The 20,190-nt window shown below is 48.0% G+C and overlaps 2 protein-coding genes across 2 annotated transcripts; both read left to right on the top strand.

Moving 5' to 3' along the window:
• The first annotated feature begins 2,574 nt into the window (after positions 1-2,574).
• Positions 2,575-10,460, top strand: LOC126983348 (arrestin homolog). The gene is made up of 7 exons (XM_050836068.1): positions 2,575-2,741; positions 3,192-3,313; positions 4,684-4,908; positions 5,925-6,272; positions 7,921-8,049; positions 8,508-8,667; positions 9,144-10,460. Exons 1-7 carry the CDS (start codon positions 2,699-2,701, stop codon positions 9,233-9,235), a joined length of 1,119 nt encoding a protein of 372 aa, XP_050692025.1. The 5' UTR covers positions 2,575-2,698; the 3' UTR covers positions 9,236-10,460.
• A 1,782-nt stretch (positions 10,461-12,242) lies between these two features.
• LOC126983347 (arrestin homolog) lies at positions 12,243-18,082 on the top strand. The gene is made up of 7 exons (XM_050836067.1): positions 12,243-12,399; positions 13,262-13,383; positions 13,627-13,860; positions 15,733-16,080; positions 16,293-16,424; positions 16,891-17,059; positions 17,657-18,082. The coding sequence occupies exons 1-7, from the start codon at positions 12,357-12,359 to the stop codon at positions 17,761-17,763; spliced, it is 1,155 nt and encodes a 384-aa protein (XP_050692024.1). The 5' UTR covers positions 12,243-12,356; the 3' UTR covers positions 17,764-18,082.
• Positions 18,083-20,190: the final 2,108 nt, after the last annotated feature.

Raw genomic sequence — 20,190 nt, 5'->3', positions numbered from 1 at the left:
GCATTTAAATATTTGATCATTCTCATTTGTTAACGTCTGTCTTAACTATTATAGGGGAAAAGCGTATTGCAAGAACTCATTAGTATACCCTTTGTACTGTCCTCGGTCTCTTACCCTAGCAGAAATAACAACAACAAACAATTCGAGACATTTGCACCCCAGGAAGGCATTTAAATATCTGATCATTCTCATTTGTTAACTTCTGTCTTAACTATTATAGGGGAAAAGCGTATTGCAAGAACTCATTTGTATACCCTTTGTACTGTCCTCGGTCTCTTACCCTTGCAGAAATAACAACAACAAACAATACGAGACATTTAAACGCCCGTGGAAGGCATTTAAATATTTGATCATTCTCATTTGTTAACTTCTGTCTTAACTATTATAGGGGAAAAGCGTACTGCACTGTCCTCGGTCTCTTAACCTAGCAGAAATAACAATAACAAATAATACGAGACATTTAAACACCCGTGGAAGGCATTTAAACTCCCAGCATTTACTATTTAAACGCCCGTCATACGTCTGCCATGGCATATAATTCAACGTCCGGTAGAAGCTTTAATTTTCCTCCTCCTTGTTGATAAAACGTGCTGAATATAACATGGAGCGAGACAGGAAGCGAGCACCCAGGACTTCCACTGAATATTAACAAACATTTCTGCCTCCCACCTCAAGTATTTCCAAAGCCCACTAGAGAGATGAATCGGGTTCTAATGAGTGTTTTGTTCACGTTCATGGTACAGAAGAATAGCCAACCTACTACCTGGGCCAGAAAACCACCACTGGAAATGCCTATATACCTCCTATGAAAGCCTTGTCAAACGTGTGTGCCTCGGTGTCGATGGGGTTAAGAATACGGACTTAAGATTACAATGAAGAATGAGAGGTAGACTTTAAGGCGTGTCATACTTATAATGAGTGTGTGTTTGGGCGTCGATGGGGTTAAGAATACGGATTTAAGATTACAATGAAGAATGAGAGGTGGACTTTAAGGAGTGTCATACTTAAATGCGTGTAGGCTTGGGCGTCGATGGGGTTAAGAATACGGACTTAAGATTACAATGAAGAATGAGAGGTGGACTTAGGCGTGTCATAGTTATAACGTGTGTGCTTGGGTGCTGATGGGGTTAGGAATACGGACTTAAGATTACAATGAAGAATGAGAGGTGGACTTAGGCGAGTCACAATGATAATCTTATTTCAATTCTAACACTTGACGTCGTGTGAAAAAATGTATGATAAGTAAACGTGATCCCTTGTGTTGTCAGGATATATTATTATTATTATCATTATTATTATTATTATTATTATTATTATTATTATTATTATTATTATTATTATTATTATTATTGAACGTAGAAAGAAGTAGGTCACCGAACCGAGTAGGCCAGAAGTAAGAAGGGGAGAGGTGAGGAGGAGGCGGAGGAGGAGGAGGAAGAGGAGGAGGAGGAAGAAGAGGAAGAGGTGGGATGTTCAGTGGGGAGGAAGAGGGACGACAAGGAGGAGGAGGGGGAGGAAGAGGAAGGAAAGGAGGGTAGGGTGAGGGTAGGGGCGAGGAGATAGGGAGGGAGGGAAGGCCAGGGGACGGAGGAGAGGCGTGGAGAAGCCGTAGAGTGAAGGTAAACTCTTTGTCTTCAGGAGCCTGCTTGGGGCTTCCTTGACACACACACACACACACACACACACACACACACACACACGGCTATTTTCAAGGTAATATGACGTCATTGTTCTGTGTGACGTCATTGTTCAAAGTTTGTGACGTCGTCGTTTGCGTTCGACTTAAGTACGAGTTTACACTTGGCTCTCTTCTCTCGAGGGGGTGACGCCATGAGCCAATAATGATGATAATAATAATAATAATAATAATAATAATAATAATAATAATAATAATAATAATAATAATAATAATAATAATAATAATAATAATAATAATAATAATAATAACAATGAAAACAATGATAGTTCCCTTCTTCCTCCTCTTCCTCCGCCTTTTCCTCCTTTTCTTCTCCTCCGCCTTCCCCTCCTCCTCCTAATGACCTAATACAACATCAACTGCTACTATAGTGCTGGTAGGCTTTCTTGAGGGGCCTCTTGGACGGCCCCAGCCCGTTAGAGGCGCAGGCGAATTTTATTTATAGTGTTTGCCGTGATGTATGACTCTTACTTGACCCATGTGCCCCTCGATGCTCCTCTTGACCGAAATCGCTCGAGTCTCAGCGATGGTTGATAATAGCTATTGTCAGAGTGCATCGGTGGGATTCGAACCTGGGTCCATGCACGGTCTCACCACGCTCGCATGCTGACCAGTCGCCTCCCTACTACTACAACTACAACTACAACACCTTTTTATTCCTGCCCATGACCTGCCTCCTGTACTGTAAAAACGAAACAAGTAAAATGATAACACCAACGTTGAAGACGGCGCGCCTTTGTCTGAGTCACCGCCTCCCTCGTGCGCGTTACGTTAAAAAAAACACCTCGCCGTGCAAAGAAGCCGCCAACGCTATCCTGTTAAAACGTCATATGCCAATGTAGGCGAATACGTAATGCGGCTAAGTGGATTTCGCGCGAGTATTTACCGCGGACTGAAGCCTCGGCCAGCCATTCCCTTCGACAGGAGACTACCACAGACAGGAGCCTACACTCTCCCTCTCTCTCTCTCTTCAAACGACAAAGTCCCATCGACAGCTTAGCCATGGTGAACGCAGTGAAGGTATACAAGAAGACCGCCCCAAATGGTACGTGAATTCTAGTTGTTTCAGACCAGTGCTATCGTATTCTCTCGCGTTTTACTTTAAGCATCGCCCCCTTGACCCATTTGACACTACTGAAAGCTATGTATTTCCCGCCATTAATTTGGTGTTCAGTTATCACCATCATATCTTTCACGACACCACTACGGTAATAAAAAGTTCAAATACTCAAACTTTCCAAACTTTCTCGTAACGGTTTTAACGGTCTTCCAAGTTACAAAATTCAAATCTTTAGACAGCATGAGCAAGACACCTCTCCACCCGAAATTGACCTCTCTTTTGACCTCTCACACTTTCTTTCTTGTGCCGAAATAGCGACTAGCGAGCCTTTTTTGCGGCAGATTTTGTTTTTTGCCCTTGCCCTGCCTCCCTTGCTGTTAAAAAACCCATCATCATCATTACCATCATCGTCATCACTGTCTCTGTCCCTCTCAGGTAAGATCACGGTGTACCTCGGTCGCCGTGACTTCGTGGACACAAGTTCCGTCACCGACCCCATCGACGGTGTGGTGGTGTGCGACTATGACTACCTCAGAGGCCGCAAGGTGTTCGCTTCCGTGAGTACCCACCCGAGTCCTCTGTAGCTACGAAGACCTCCAGCCAGCTTGAATCTTGGCTCCCTTTTCTCAAACATTTCGGAAACTAGACACGCATATTTGAGTGGGCTTTCATAGAGGTTCTGGGTATCATATGGGGTGTTTGATGGGTCTAGTGATAGTTTGACAAGCCTTCTGCACCATGAATGTGAAAAACACTAATTAAGGACCTGGCTAGTCTCCTTTGTATAGCCTTTGGAAAATTTAATAGATGTTGTGAGAGCTGCAAGCGACTGAGATTACTGGCTTTGGGGCTAAAAATAATGACGCAATCTCGCAATGCCATACCTAAAATAACTAAAAGGTGCATTTATTTGGAAAGCATCATAAAGAAATAGCGTTGTGACAGAAAATGATTGGTGTTTCTGCGGCTCTGACAGAAACAAGGACAGTAACTTAGGCTCGTATTATGAGACTTTCGCTTGTCACATCAGTTATTTCTAAAGGTCAAAGAGGGGGTCAGGCGGGTTCTAATGAGTATTTCTTCAGGTTCACGGAATTGACCTCTCCTTTTGGACACTCCTTTGACCTCTATTCGGAGCAGTGAGTAGCGGGATTTTTTTTATATATTTTTCTTTACGCCCTTGAACTGTCTCCTTAGTTGTAAAAAAAAAAGGAGGAAGAGTCAAACTACCACCAGGGTCATAAAACTACTTCTGGAAATGCCCCAAGCTCCTACGAAAGCCTTGTTAAATAGGTGTTCTTGGGCGGCGAAATGTTTTATAATACAACCTTAATAGCCCTCGTCCTTTGATACGGTACAACATATACGCTCTTGATCTAATTTCACCCTCTGCGAGAAAAAAAATACGATCAAAAATATATACTTTTTTTTGTCTACAGCAAGTAACAGTTATTGACTGGCACAAGCTGGCTGGACGACCTGCCTTTATTATCTGTATGTTTCCCGTCTGTCTGTCTGTCTGTCTGCCAGTATATCATTCCCTGCATATTCTGTGCCTGTCTGTCTGTCTGTCTCCCAGAATTTTACTCCTTGCGTATTCTAGGCCTGCCTGTCTGTTTGCATGTCCGTCTGTCTGTCTGTCTGTCTTTCTGTCTGTCTGTCTGTCTGTCTGTCTGTCTGTCTGTCTGTCTTTCTCTCTGTTTGTCTTTCTCTCTGTCTGTCTGTCTGTCTGTCTGTCTGTCTTTCTCTCTGTCTGTCCGTCTTTCTGTCTGTCTTTCTCTCTGTCTGCCTGTCTGTCTGTCTCCTAGCAAATCACTCCCTACATAGTCTCTGCCCGTCTGTCTATATGTCTGTCTCTGCACGTCTTTTTCTGCTTCCCTACGCCTCTCCCCACCTCCTAACCTCGCCTACCTCCTCACCCTCGCAGGTCGGCATCACTTACCGCTTTGGGCGCGAGGAGGATGAAATGATGGGCGTCAGCTTCAGCAAGGAGATGCAGCTGGCGTGCAAGGAGATCCCCCTTACCAACGAGGAACAGACCACCGAGATGCAGGAACGCCTCGTCAAGAAGCTGGGCGCCAACTCATACCCGTTCTTCGTGAGCATCCCCGACAACGCCCCGTGCTCCGTCCAGCTCTTCTCAGACAAGTCGGTAAGGCGCAGCATCTCTGGCATCCACCTCCGACCTGTGGCTTTCACCTGTGCGAAGAGTATATAGACAGTGATTTCAACGGGACTCAAAGGGGTTGTCAATCATCATTAATACCATCACCATCATCATCATTATCGTCATCCTAATCATCATCATCACCATCATCGTCATTATCATCATCCTAATCATCATCATCACCATCAGCATCACAAGCAGTCACTATCACTTCAGTACATAACAAAGACCCTTCCGATGTTTCCTCCACCTCTCACTGCTTGGTGCTTTTGAGTTTCAGAAAAGGTTCAAATTATTAAAAAAAATACTGTACTTTCACTATTTAACCCGGTAGCAGCGACGGGCCAAATTTGCGGCTTTACCGTGTAGCAGCGACGGGCCAAATTTGCGGCTTTACCGTGTAGCAGCGACGGGCCAAATTTGCGGCTTTACCGTGTAGCAGCGACTGGCCAAATTTGCGGCTTTACCGTGTAGCAGCGACGGGCCAAATTTGCAGCTTTACCGTGTAGCAGCGACGGGCCAAATTTGCGGCTTTACCGTGTAGCAGCGACGGGCCAAATTTGCGGCTTTACCGTGTAGCAGCGACGGGCCAAATTTGCAGCTTTACCGTGTAGCAGCGACGGGCCAAATTTGCAGCTTTACCGTGTAGCAGCGACGGGCCAAATTTGCGGCTTTACCGTGTAGCAGCGACGGGCCAAATTTCTGCCATGATATAAACCTTCCAAAATAGATGATGCATAAACTGATCACACATGCGTTGATATATATTATGAAATGGTTTGCGTGAGTGATGAGTCTTTCTCATTATTTTACTTAGAGGGGCCTTTAACCTAACCTAACCTAACCTAACCTAAGAAACATGACCCCCGCAGCTACCGGGTTAATACAATTGTCTTTCTATCTATCTATATATGTCTCTCTGTCTATCGATCTACCTACCTACCTATCTATCTGCTCATTTATCTATCTTTCTATCTATCTACCTATCTCTCCCCCCATAGGCCAAGCCCCTGGGAGTCATCTACGAGCTGCGTGTCTTCGTGGCCGACAGCGCCCAGGAGAAACCCCACCGCCGCAACTCCGTGACCCTGGCGGTGCGGAAGGTCCAGTTCTCCCCCGCCGACAAGTTCCTGCGCCAGCCCTCCACGATGGCCTCCAAGGGCTTCACCTTCTCCTCCGGCAAGCTGAACATGGAGGTAACGCTTGACAGGGAACTCTACTACCACGGCCAGCAGATCGCGCCCACCCTGTCCATCAGCAACAACAGCAAGAAGACCGTCAAGAACATCAAGATCTCGGTGATGCAGCACGTCGAGGTTACGATGACCAACAGCCTCTTCGATCGTGAGGTGAGTGTTCCGGCGGCGACCCGAAGGAATACCGCCATCTTTTTTTTTCTTTTTTTTTACAGCAAGGGAGGCAGCTCAAGGAAAACAAGACAAAATCAGCAACAAAAGAAGACAGAAAACAAGGGAAAGAAAACAAACTCAGCAACAAAAGAAGACAAATAAATAAGAAGAAAACAAAATCATTAACAAAACAAGACAGAAAAAAAGGGAAAAAAAGACAAAATCGGCAACAATAAATCCCGCTCTACGCTGCTCCGACAGAAAAAAAAATAACAAGAGGTCAAAAGAGAGATCAATTAGGGTAAAGAGGTGTCCTGATACTCTTCTTTTGAGTGAATTCAAGTCGCAGGCAGGAGGAAAACCAGACGAGGGAAGGCTGTTGCAGAGTTTACCAGCGTGAGGGATGAAAGAGTTAAGATGCTGGCCAACTCTTGCATAAGGGATTTGGACAGAATAGGGATGAGTAAGAGTATAGGAAGTTGTGTGTAGCGGGATCAAGGCGCAGGCAGGAGGAAAACCAGACAAAAGAAGGCTGTTGCAGAGTTTACCAGCGTGAGGGATGAAAGAGTTAAGATGCTGGCTAACTCTTGCATAAGGGATTTGGACAGAATAGGGATGAGCAAGAGTATAGGAAGTTGTGTTTAGCGGGGCCAAGGGAGGGGGAGGCAAGCAGTTAGAAAGTTCAACACAAGAGCAGTTAGCATGAAAACATCGATAGAAGACAGAAAGAGATATAACAGTGCGGCGGAGTTTAAGAGGCAGGAGACTATTAGTAACGTCTTATTAGTATTTATTAACAGTTACGTGGCTAGCTAGTTTTTTAATTACATTTTTCTGCCGGAGTTGCGTAGTTAGAAGCACTGGATTTTCACAGAGTCCAGTCGACATATCACAAACTCAGTCGGAAAATAAATGATATAAAAAAATCAACAATCCAACTAACCAAGCCTCGAAAAACGGGCCAGAGGGACAAATCAGCCACATCATTGAAAGGCTAATACGTCGTTTGAAGAATCAGGCGTGTCAGCTGACCTCTATAATGAACCTATTGGGGTCACTTGAAAGTACTCACAAGGTTGCCACGTCCTCACAAATAAGCAAGTACATACCAGGCGAACGGAGGCTTACAGCTCTTAGGGATGTCGAGGGGCTTCAGAAAGGTCGTGGGGGAGACGTAAGCTGAAAATAAAGCTGAAGTGAGTAAAGTAAAGCTGGGTCGTGAGAAAGCAAAGTCAAGCTGGGTCGTAAGTGAAGTAGAGCAAAGTTGAGGGCATACACTATATCTGCGCATGGCCTCGGTGCTCATCTTCGTCGCATTAGCCTTTGAGCCTGTGGTGGGTGAGAAAGAAATCGAAGACCATCATTCAGTATCAGGACGCCTCTCCACCCGAAATCGACCTCTCTTCTGTCCTCTCGTTGTTATTCTTTTGTTCGGAGGAGGATCCAGAGGGCATTTTAGTTGTTGTTGATGCTTTTTTGTTTTTTCCCATGAGCTGCCTACCTTGATGTAAAAATAAGGTCACTGTGTCACGGATAACCAGCTTTTCTTCATCTATTTCTTTTCGTATCAGCCTCGTATGTGTTTTGTCTACGTGATATGCTAAACAAGACCCTCCCTCACGCCTCTCACCTGCCATATCGTCCACAGGTGGCGAGCTTCGAGACCAGGGAGGGCTGCCCCATCACCCCGGGCACCCACTTCCACAAGACCTTCACCATCCAGCCCATGGCCAAGAACGCCAAGACTTACGGCGTGGCCCTGGACGGCAAGATTAAGGTAAGGCTTCTGGAGCGTGGATGGAGCAGCCTTGAATGGAGCTTTAGCGGGGGTGAGGTATGATAGTAAGGATCTGGTCATAATTAGTAGGACTCGTTGCAATGGGTTTAAGTTACGGAATTTCAGCTTTAATGAACACGCAGGCAAGGATTGGTTTGCTAAGAGAGTGGTGGGTGAATGAAAAAGGCTTGAATAGGGGTTTTAATTGGAAGGGTGGAAGGCTTTGTTGATATTACACAGGATAGGACTCCCAACAATGGGTTTAAGTTGTAGAATTTCAGGTTTAAAAATACATAAACAAGTATTAGTTTGATATGAGAGTGGTGGAGCTATCACCTCAGTAGACGACCCACGTGCTGCCCAAATGCATATCAGTCATCCTTAACCCCAATGGCCGCAAGAACAAAGGTGTAAGGGATTGTAACATCATCTAACCTCATCTCTTCCTTCACTCACAGGACGAAGACGCCAACTTGGCCTCCACCACCCTGCACAAAGACCAGTCCGACCACCTGGGTATCGTGATCTCATACAGCGTTCAGGTGGATCTCGAGTGCGGCGCTCTAGTGGGCAACCTCACCACCAACCTGCCCTTCAAGCTTATGCACCCAGCCCCCGGTAAGTCCTGCGCCGAGTCGTGACAAGCGTCCTTCATGAGTCAGTCCACCCCTCCCCTCCCCTCCCCTCCCCGCCCCTCACGTCTCTGGGCCAGTTTCACAGTTCCCCATGACGGGTTAGTAAGCTCCCAAACCAATACCAGAGCCTTCGAACTTTCCTTGTATAGGGTCTGGTGTTTATATTTAAGTTCACAAATTTGACGAAACTATACAGGAAAAGTCTTGTGTATTTAGTGTGGTGGCATCGAAGACCTCACCATTTTGGAGTGTATGGGATTCAATAGTTTGGTTCGGGCTGTTACGAAGACACTGTGTTGGGCTGTGAAATCGGCTCTCTATCAAGTCACCCTCCTCCTCCTCTTCCTCCTACTCCTCCTCTTCTTCTTCTTCCTCTTTCTCCTGATTAACTTTCCACTTGTAAATTCCTTGTTTTGGTCATTTAATATACGCATCACCCTTTCTTCCTCCCTCCCACAGGCTCAGACAAGCTCGAGCGAGGAGATGGCATTGAGTTCGAGGAATTCAGCCGTCTTCGCCGAGGCATGAGCGTGGACCAGAACCTCGACTAAGCCATCAGACCCACCGCTCACCTCTGCACGGGCCACATCTCAAGCCTATAGGAATCTCATTAGTCAAGTCTCCCTTCAAACTCGGGTTCCTACAAGTCCATCAGTGTACCAGCTCTCAGGCCTTGGATTTGTGTTATTAGCCAAGTCTTGCAAGTCATATTTAGTTCAAGGCCTCTCAGACTTACAAGAATCTCATTAGTCAAGTCTTCTTCAATAAGGGGTTCCTACAAATCCATCAGTGTACCAGCTCTCAGGCCTTGGATTTGTGTTATTAGCCAAGTCTTGCAAGTCATATTTAGTTTGAGGCCTCTCAGACTTACAAGAATCTCATTAGTCAAGTCTTCTTCAATATGGGGCTCCTACAAGTCCATCAAAATATGTTATCCCATCCATCAACTCTCAGACCTTGGATTTGTCTCATTAGCCAGCTCCTGCAACCCCGTGAAAGGAAGAGAAAAGAATGAACTGTGAAATAAGCAACGAACGAGAGTACTATCACCTCACCAGACGACCTGCGTGCTGCCCAAATCCATATCAGTCATCCATAACAACAGCAACGCCCGTCAAGAGCAGCCCTGGGCAGCAGTATGAGCCGAGCGGAAGGAAAGGCCTACCAGAGCTAAGAGCCTGAGAAACACCCATGCACCCACCACCTGTACTGCACGCTACCCCTTACCTGTTGAGCCCCCAGCGAGCCTCAGTGGGAGAACGTCACCTCAACTGCCTTATCAACTCTATAGGCCCGGAGGTGAAGATGATCGACACAACACCTAAGAACAAAACCTTCACCACCTCCTCCACCACTGGCTATGTCTCACACGCACGTTCTTTATCCACACGTCACAGCCACAGAATCTCAGTCACCCCCGACACTCTTTGTCTCCGCGAACGAACGAAAAGGAAACGAGCGGGCATTGAACTCTGATGCTCGACTCCTTGTTAAGCGAGATGAAACTATGGAAGCTTATGTCTCGCTACTCTCTCTCTCTCTCTCTCTCTCTCTCTCTCTCTCTCTCTCTCTCTCTCTCTCTCTCTCTCTCTCTCTCTCTCTCTCTCTTTCTCTTCACAGTGTTCTCGAGGCTGCGATATCAACAACACTCGTATAATTGTGCTTAAAATTGATAAAACATTAGTTAACTATAAGCCTCTGAGAGCTATAATATCGTATCATCACTTGTAATCTGAATGTTATACTTGTTACAGTGAATAAAGGCTAGAAATTGTACTCTTTTGATGTTCTGTTAATGCCTGATGTTGGGTGTTGTCATGAAGATGTGCGTGTGTGTGTGTGTGTGTGTGTGTGTGTGTGTGTGTGTGTGTGTGTGTGTGTGTGTGTACCAGGTGAAAACAACCCCGTCACACACCACCCCAACCCCCCTTGACCTCTCCCTCCAAATACCACTCTCAACCTCCACCCAAACCCCAACCCTACCTGCAAGTCTCCACCCCCAACCTCCCCTCTCAACCACCACCACAGCCTCCAACCTCCTCACCTAACCACCACCCCAATACCAAACTCCTCCTCAACCCACAACCTCTACGCTAATTCTAAACCTCCCCGACTCCATCCGAACCCCCAACCTAGTTCCCAACCCCCCACACTATTCATATTGGGTTTTTCGTGGCTCCTATGGGTATGGTAACCCAGGTGATGCTAAGTGAGACGGAGATGAGCACTAAGGCCACGAGCAGCTACAATATATACGCCCAACTGTGCTCTGTTTTGGGCGTGCGAGTCCGCGGGTAACTTCATCAATGTCTCGGCCGCTGTGACTGAGGAGGGAGCGAGTGAGAGCAAGACGTGGGTATTGTGAGACGCTTTCGTATCTCACATCAACTATTATCAAAGGCCATAAAGGAGACTAATCGGATTATAAAACCTCGTCCACACTAGGCCTCACGAGGCGGCTCATGAGGCAACTCGTGCCCCCGGACTCACAAAAACAATAGAAAACGGAGGAGCATGAGGCCGCTGCCGGCAACTGGCAAGAGGCATTTTTTGGGCATGAGGCTGGACGGGGGAACATCGGCTGCGCGCTGCTCTCAGATCATGGCTGAAAACGTTGAGGACAACGACTCGGGGCAACACTCATATGCTGACTGATATTCTAAAGCAGCACCCCTGCGTCCGGCAGGTGAAAAATAAACATTGTAAAGATAAAAATGACTGGCGAGGCGACTCGTGAGGCGACTCGTGCACCGCCTCACGGGGTATAGTGTGGACCCCCCCCCCCCCCCCTCGTGAGGCCTAGTGTGGACGCGGCTTAAATTAATGAGTGTTTTTTAGGTTCATGGTACAGAAGTATGGCAGGATTCAGCCCGTGACCAGAAAGATACATAGATCGACTGAGTAGTTAACATGAAAAAGAGACGGACAGCTCGCTTCCTCTGCCCATTGATGTTACCAGCCGCGGTAGAGGTAGAGTTTTCAGATTGTTGTACAAATTGGAAAAAGAAATAAAGAAATGAAACGTTCCTAGCATATTTTTCGGTCGTAAGGATGAAGATTTTTTTTTTTTTTTATCTCATTCTAACCGTGTCTGTCTGTCTGTCTGTCTGCGGTGTCTGTCCGCACACTGTGAAACGAGTATCGCTGTCACCTAAGAGTTATATATAATTAATTATTCAACTTCGAGAGAGAGAGAGAGAGAGAGAGAGAGAGAGAGAGAGAGAGAGAGAGAGAGAGAGAGAGAGAGAGAGAGAGAGAGAGAGAGAGAGAGAGAGAGAGAGAGAGAGAGAGAGAGAGAGAGAAGAAAAACACACACACACACACACACACACACACACACACACACACACACACACACACACTCACAGCGGCTTCCCTCACCACCAGCGGCCGCTCGGTGAAGCCTCCAGGAGCAGCATCTTGTCGGGCTCCTCGGAAGCCCTAACGCAGCCCTGGAGGTTCTAAATCTAGCCCACAAAGAGGCTTACAAGGAGTCACATGGGGGCGGCGCGCAGGTGGTCCTATTAGCAGGTGGTTAAATGGATTTGTGTCTGGTATATAAGCAACCCCGCGCCCTCTGCACGCCATCCCGCTGTTGTTCCGTGTTGAGCAAACTTTACCAAGTTACTCTTCGCTCTCTCTTTCTCGTCAGAGAAACCCAAACCAACTTCGATGGTGAACGCCGTGAAAGTTTTCAAGAAAACCGCCCCTAATGGTAGGTGTTCCGTCCCGCCCTGCCCCAGCACTGCCTCTGCCTTCATTATCATCACCATCGTCACTGTCATCGTATCAGTTCTCAGCCTCATCAGTCATTCCCTGCCCCAGCACTGCCTCTGCCTTCATTATCATCACCATCGTCACTGTCATCGTATCAGTTCTCATCCTCATCAGTCATTAGAACTTCACTGAAAAATAACATCCTTTGCCAACGGCCTCAACCTCTTTCTGATGTTAGTTTACTCAACCCTATCTCGGGAAAGGGTGGAGTAAACAAACATTAGAAAGAGGTTGTGGACGTTGGGAAAGGATGTTATTTATCTCTATCTCGGGAAAGGTTCTTATTTCACCTATCCCCCCCCTGGCTCTCTGTCTGCACTCACTTTTACAGTTCTTGTGTTGCTTCATTGTTACTTTTATCGTTCATCAGTTGTTAGTTTATCGCAGCATTTCTTATTCTTAATCGGTAATAGAACATTGCATCCTTTGTTCCACCTTATTTCAACGAAGGCTTCCTCGCTGCACAAGACTCTCCCCATTCCTGTGCTGTCTAACTTCTTAATGCAGAGGTTCATCGAGATCTTTGTTTCTCATCCGTTTTACTCTGGAATTGCCTCCCTCCCTTTGAAGTTCCTCTTTCCTATATATGACAAACTTTTTCAAGGATCATAGGATTTAGACCCCTCTCGAACCGCAATAGATCATCCTTTCGGCATATTTTGTGCCATTTTTGTTGGAGCTGCGTGTTGCGGGCTCTTCATTTAACTATTTTGCCTTTGTCCGTCCTCTCTACTGCATAAAAAAAAATCCCTTCTCCTCCACCGCCACACACACCGTCACTCCCCCTTCCCGCCCCGCAGGTAAGATCACCGTCTACCTGGGTCGCCGTGACTTTGTAGACAACACCGCCAGCACCGAGCCCGTCGATGGGGTCATAGTGTGCGACAATGACTACCTTCGTGGTCGCAAGGTCTTCGCGACCGTAAGTACTCCTCCTCCCCCTCCTTTTCCCTCTCCTCGCTCACTCCTCTTCTTTCCCTGTGTATTTTTGAAACAATTAAAACAATAACTTTCAATATCAATCAGAATAAGTAACATATTTCGCTGGCTACCATTACCTTGAGATATAACTACATTTCGGACATAACGACTTGGTGTTCCCCGACTGGTTTGTGTGCCGTCACCCTGACCCCCCCTGACTCACCGCCCCCCCCCCTCCCCGCAGGTCACGGTCACGTACCGTTTCGGTCGCGAGGAGGATGAGGTCATGGGCCTTAACTTCAGCAAGGAGATGCAGCTGGCCGCCCAGCAGATCTACCCGGCCAACAACCAGCCCGAGCTGACCAGCGTGCAGGACCGCCTCGTGAAGAAGCTCGGTGGCAATGCCTACCCCTTCGCTGTGACTCTCCCCGACTCTGCTCCCTCCTCCGTCCAGCTCCACAGCGGCGACGATGACACGGTGAGTGCTCGCCGCCTTGCCGCACCACACAAACACTGTCACGCCGCTGAACACGGGGACTACACTATAGATAGCATTTAACATTTAATTCAAGATATTATTCATCTTATGCCTACAAATGTTTGGGAATCCTTCATCTAACTGAACAGCTAAGACCAGCAGGCCATGCAATCCGACCGTAGTCTTTGGGCTGCTGTTATAATTATTTGCCTCGACTCGTGGCGGACATTGTCGCAGAGAGGAATGCTTCAAGGAAAGCGTACCAAATTTACTAATGTTAGCGGTGCCCAGACCCCTACAGGCTGTCACCCTTTGTCTCCCTGGCCACACCCCTGTCGCCCTACACCCCTAGAGATATAAAACTATAAAAAACTATAGCAAAACCATCGCCTCCATAGTTTGAGGTTTCTGTAAAACCCAAAACAGTGACCACCACTCCAATACTCTAAACAGTCAAGTGTATTTCACAATTTAATCTTAATCTATATAGCAAACAAATCTACTCAGCAATTTGAGAGTGTACTTCATTCTTTGTTATTCATTGTACGAAGAGGGTAGAATTTATCGGCAGCAGTGTATGTATTTCTATCCTCTTTGTCCTGATGCCCCGTGCCGCCCTCTTTACTCCCCCCCCCTCCCCCCAAGCCTCCCACCGCCTCCAGGGGGCACCATGGCCGTAGACTATCACACACTAACACCTTCACGAACCAACACCCGCGGCGGCTCCCCGATCTACTTAGCGGCTTTCAGAGCAAATGAAGAAGCACCTTAAAGGGATGACCGGTGAGGGGCTTCCCGCTCCTTACCTTGACTGTGGATAGCGAAGCCTCCCAAGTCCCCTGCACTTCCGGGACGTCGTGACAGCTCGTGCGGCGCCTCCCTTAGCGATGCAGCGCCCTTATCGCAAAAACGGCAATTCTTTGTTGATTTGAAATTCCTTATCGCAAAAACGGCAATTCTTTGTTGATTTGAAATTCCTTATCGCAAAAACGGCAATTCTTTGTTGATTTGAAATTTCGCTTCTTTATTGTGTCAGGTTTTCCTTGTCCTTGTCCGCGATTCACATCCCCGAGAGTAAGGGTCATATTCTTAAGCATTCCGGCGCCCAGGCACACATATTTGACACGTTTATTGTACTTGTGGGCATTTCCGGGGGTAGTTCAATGAGGCTGGTGGTAGTTGCACCCTTCCTCTGCACCAAGATCCTCAAAACACTCATTAGAACCCGACTGATCTCCTTTTTGACCTTTGGATGGTTGATGTGATAGGCGAAAGCGTCTGAGAATATCGACCCCTGAGTCTAAAGGAGTGAGCCTTGCCGGAGCCTTGCTTTCGAGAGGGATGGCTCACCTGTACACGTCAAAGGATCCTACCTTCACTAACTCAGGCATTCCTTAATTCCAGTCTCCGACCACACAACAACCTCATCACCCTTAACACTCGGGCAGGGCAGCGGCTTTACAACAATTACTGGTCCTTACATTAGGGTCGCCTCGGCTGAACACGTGACACCCACGAGGGACAGTGGGCTATACGTTACTGCCCTTCCTGCCCCTGCCAAGCCTCCGGGGGTAGCTTAACAATCAGAGCGCCTGATGGGTCCCCACAGCAGCTCCTAGAATAGCCCTGAAGCACGCTTCGAACTAGCGCAATGCTCGTTAAACTCACGTATTTCCCTCACGATGTATGCTTAGGCCTTTTCGGCACTACTAAGAGCTATGGGCCTTACGCCAACCGGTATATCATGATCTATTTGTGAGGGAGCGGTGTCTCAGTGAGCGAATAACCTAGCACTAACTTGTATTGCCATGCAAACTACACTTGGATAAACCATGAACTGGGTGGTAAACCCTTCCCTCCCTCCCCCTGCAGGCCAAACCCCTGGGAGTCATCTACGAGCTGCGGGTGTTCGTCGGCGACACCGCCGATGAGAAGCCCCACCGCCGCAACTCCGTGGCTCTGGCCGTGAGGAAGGTGCAGTTCTCCCCCGCCACTGGCTCCAAGCGCCAGCCCTCCACCCTGGTATCCAAGGGCTTTGCGCTCTCCTCCGGGAAGCTCAACATGGAGGTGACCCTGGACAAGGAGATCTTCTACCACGGGGAGCAGATTAAGGCCAACTTGAGCATCAACAACGCCTCCAAGAAGACGGTGAAGAACATCAAGTGTGCCGTGGTGCAGCACGTCGAGGTCACCATGACCAACAGCCAGTTCACCCGTGAGGTTCGTGACCCCTACTACTACTACTACTACTACTACTACTACTACTACTACTACTACTACTACTACTACTACTATCACTTTAGTTTCTCTTTCTTTCCTTCCCTCATGACTTATCTCAATTTCTCTGAGTGTCGCCTCTCCCCTGCTTTCCCCTCCTGTCCACCACGCGACTCTCCCCCTCCCTGCTAACCCGCCCCTGCCTCCCCCTGCAGGTGTCCTCTCTGGAGTCCAAGGAGGGCTGCCCCATCACCCCTGGCAGCAACCTGACCAAGGCCTTCACCCTGACGCCCCTCGCCTCCTCCAACAAGAGCAAGACTGGCATCGCCCTCGACGGCAAGCTGAAGGTAGGCCCGGAGAGAGAGAGAGAGAGAGAGAGAGAGAGAGAGAGAGAGAGAGAGAGAGAGAGAGAGAGAGAGAGAGAGAGAGAGAGAGAGAGAGAGAGAGAGAGAGAGAGAGAGAGAGAGAGAGAGAGAGAGAGAGAGAGAGAGAGAGAGAGAGAGAAGAGCGTGACGTCACTCAGATAGCGCCTCAGTTAATTCAAAGAAGCGAGTAAAGATAATTTATATACGCCAGTAACGGATGGTATTCATATCTCCGTTTTTCCCCAAGATTTCTTCAAGGTGAAAATCGTTGTCTGTCCCCAGATGAATATGCAGCTCATTCACTGTGTCTCAGCCGGAAAAGCTTCAATAAGATCATGGGATGCGCACTTCCCTTTCCTACAACCACCAGCACCAGCGCCTAGGCCGAGCTGCCGCGCTCCCCAACCCTCGCCACCCGCCTGAGTAACCCTTTCCCTCTCTCCCGCAGGACACTGACGCCAACCTGGCCTCCTCCACCCTCGTGGCCGTTGGCAAGAACCCCAACGACGCCCTGGGTATCGTTGTGTCCTACTCCCTCAGGGTTAAGCTGAACTGCGGCGCCCTTGGGGGAGAACTGGTGGCTGACCTGCCCTTCAAGCTCCTTCACCCCGCCCCTGGTGAGTGGACGGGGAGCTGAAGCGGAGTGTAGGGAAAAGAAAGGGGTAGATCAGTGCTATTTGAAGTCCGGGTCACGCCCCAACTCAGGTCGTAATAGGTCCCTGGCTCGTCACTTCTTGCATAGAAAAAAGTCATTACCAGACTCCGAGAGACACAAAACACTTAATACTGTCAAAAGGCTTGGAAAGGGTCGTGAGGGTAGTGCCTGAAATAAAACTGGATCGAACTAACTGAAATTGGAAGAACACTTGTACAGACGGGCAGGGCTGTTCAGGAAGAAGGGTGAACGTATAGGAAAGTAGGACTGAGTGTTGGTGAGTAGCTGTGTAGACGTGTAGGGAGGCGGGAACAGTATACAAGAGAGCAAGGGAGGTGGAGACTGTCTAGAGGCAAGCAGCAAAGGCGTGGGGAAGCAGGGACAGCATAGCAGGCAGGCAAGATGTGTAGGTTCGCAAATTCTAGTCGATGGGCAACCAACTGTGTAGAGAATGAGGAGTCCAGTACAAACAATGAGAAACAAGCTAACTCAGGCAAGGTATATCCTAACACACCTCGCATGCCTTTCCCCACCTCACCCTCCGTCCTCGTGTCCCCAGGTGCTGCCGTCAAGGCCCGCCCCGACGCTGGCTACACTGGCGGCGAGGACCTGGAGTTTGAGGACTTCGCCCGTCTGCGTCGCGGCCAGAGCGTCGACCAGCCATAAGGCGCCTTCCTACGACTTGCACGACTCACTACGAGAGAGCGAACGAACGACACGGGATTTTAAACTACGACTCCGAACACGACGTTGTGCGGGGAGACCTTCGGGGCCCTCCGGATGACGACGCCTCAAGTCCTTCGCCGGCCGTGCCCTGCCCAACCCCCAAGCCCGCCCGCGCGGACGCACACCACCCAGGGCCGTCAGGAAGGGCGAGGGAGGTATCGAGGTCAAGGTGCATTCCGAGACCCCACGTGACCTGGTCTTGGGTCACGCCTCAGGGACGCCGGCTTCCCCCAACCTTGATTTTCTTAGTTCTTCTTTAGTTGTGGTTTCTATCGGTTGTGTGTCAATTCGCGTCAACTTTTTGGCTTCATTCTCCTCCTTTTACTGAGTTACTTGATTGTTTTTGTTTATTTTTTTGTTTGATTTGTTCATTGCAGTTCTTATCGTTGTTGTTCTACTTCTTGTTGTTGTTGTCACTCTCTTGTTGTTTGTTCTTCTTGCTTTGGCGTTTTCTGTCTCAATTGGCTGTTGTATTTTTTGTGTTATTAAAAAAAAAACATTAAATATTCGCTTTTTCTTCGTGAATGACCTTGTTGTGATGTTAACGAGTCCACTTCTCTCTCTCTCTCTCTCTCTCTCTCTCTCTCTCTCTCTCTCTCTCTCTCTCTCTCTCTCTCTCTCTCTCTCTCTCTCTCTCTCTCTCTCTCTCTCTCTCTCTCTCTCTCTCTCTCTCTCTCTCTCTCTCTCTCTCTCTCTCCTTATCTACCACAATCAGATTACTCTTATCGGCTACTATCAAATTAATATCCCTCTTCCTCTCTTCCCTTTTTTAACTTTCTCTACTCTACCTCCTTACTTCTTTCTGTCTGTCTCTCCAGTTCCTTCCTCCATTCCGTCTATTTCTCGTTTCCTTTTCTCTTCAACTTTCTTCAGAGCTACTTGCCTCTCTCTGTCCTTCCTCTGCATACTGTTACCACGCAAGGCAGGTGAAGGGATGCAATCTTTTTTGTTGCTATTTTCCCGTTTTTTTGCTCTTTCGAACTTACTAACTGCATGGCTACACCCCTCCCACGGCCTCGCTACACTACACTTTCTACTCAAGCTCATCCCTATTGCTGTCCAGTTTTCTAATGCAAGAGTTAAACCGTATCTCACACCGGGAGCAGAAGGCTGAAACAATCACAAAATACCCCACACATACATTCTGACAGAAACGGAAACTACAGCAGCTCATCCCTATTGCTGTCCAACTTTCTAATGCAAGAGTTAAACAGTATCTCAAGCAGAAGGCTGAAACGATCACAAAATATCTCCCACACTTACATTCTGACAGCAAGGAAGACTACAGCAGTTCATCCCAATGGCTGTCCAACTTTCTAATGCAAGAGTTAAACAGTATCTCAAGCAGAAGGCTGAAACGATCACAAAATATCCCACACAGACATTCCATTAACAACGAAAACCTCAACAGCCTCACAACAGCTGCTGACGCTAACAAACGAGCTCGTCCCTCCGTAGTGGTACATCGACGGCCACATGTCTTACTTTTGAAGGGCAATGATGTTAAGGGGCTATTACACTGGGCAAATTTTCCGTGGACCTTCAGTCAAACCACGATATCCGCTGGCGTGGTTCTCATATTTCCGTGATTTTCTGACGTGTCCACGATCTTCCAAAGCTACGGTAGAGTTCCTTGAATGACGGAGGTATTACTCACCATCATCATCATCAGCAATAACAAGAAACAAATGAGAACCACGCCAGCGGAAATCGTGGTTTGACTGAAGATCCACGGAAAATTTGCCCAGTGTAATAGCCCCTTTAGAATGCTGTGACGGGGGACTAACTGATACCGGAGGAGGCCAAGGCGGTGTCAGGAGTCTTTGGTTCATGAGTGGCTGGAAGGGAGCACATGGGACCAGCTTTCGAGGTAGTTCAGTGTGGAAAAGTATCAGGAGTGAGAATGCAAGGTGTGCCCAGGGTCTCGCCTCGCCCCTAGTGCTCAGGGTGATGAAACAGATGAAGGAATTGAACGGTTGCTTGACTAGATACATGGAAGGGAGCACATGGAACCAGTTTTCGAGGTAGTTCAGTGTGGAAAAGTAGCCAAAAGTGAGAATGCAAGGCGTGCCCAGAGTCTCGCCTCGCCCCTAGTGCTCAGGGTGATGAAAACGAGCTGAACTATTGCTTGACTAGATGCATGGAAGGGAGCACATGGAACCAGCTTTCGAGGTAGTTCAGTGTGGAAAAGTATCAGGAGTGAGAATGCAAGGTGTGCCCAGGGTCTCGCCTCGCCCCCTAGTGCTCAGGGTGATGAAACAGATGAAGGAATTGAACGGTTGCTTGACTAGATGCATGGAAGGGAGCACATGGAACCAGTTTTCGAGGTAGTTCAGTGTGGAAAAGTAGCCAAAAGTGAGAATGCAA

This window comes from Eriocheir sinensis, chromosome 53 (genome assembly GCF_024679095.1).
Source record: "Eriocheir sinensis breed Jianghai 21 chromosome 53, ASM2467909v1, whole genome shotgun sequence".
Lineage (NCBI taxonomy): Eukaryota > Metazoa > Arthropoda > Malacostraca > Decapoda > Varunidae > Eriocheir > Eriocheir sinensis.
The sequence above is the reverse complement of the archived record's forward strand: the minus strand, read 5'-3'. Positions and strand labels throughout refer to the sequence as shown.

Coding starts and splice junctions, on each gene's coding strand:
- LOC126983348 (XM_050836068.1), top strand. CDS start 2,699: ATGGTGAACGCAGTGAAGGTATACAAGAAGACCGCCCCAAATG. Junction 2,742..3,191: donor CAAGAAGACCGCCCCAAATG/GTACGTGAATTC, acceptor TGTCCCTCTCAG/GTAAGATCACGGTGTACCTC. Junction 8,050..8,507: donor CCCTGGACGGCAAGATTAAG/GTAAGGCTTCTG, acceptor CTTCACTCACAG/GACGAAGACGCCAACTTGGC.
- LOC126983347 (XM_050836067.1), top strand. CDS start 12,357: ATGGTGAACGCCGTGAAAGTTTTCAAGAAAACCGCCCCTAATG. Junction 13,384..13,626: donor GTCGCAAGGTCTTCGCGACC/GTAAGTACTCCT, acceptor CCCTCCCCGCAG/GTCACGGTCACGTACCGTTT. Junction 16,081..16,292: donor ACAGCCAGTTCACCCGTGAG/GTTCGTGACCCC, acceptor CTCCCCCTGCAG/GTGTCCTCTCTGGAGTCCAA.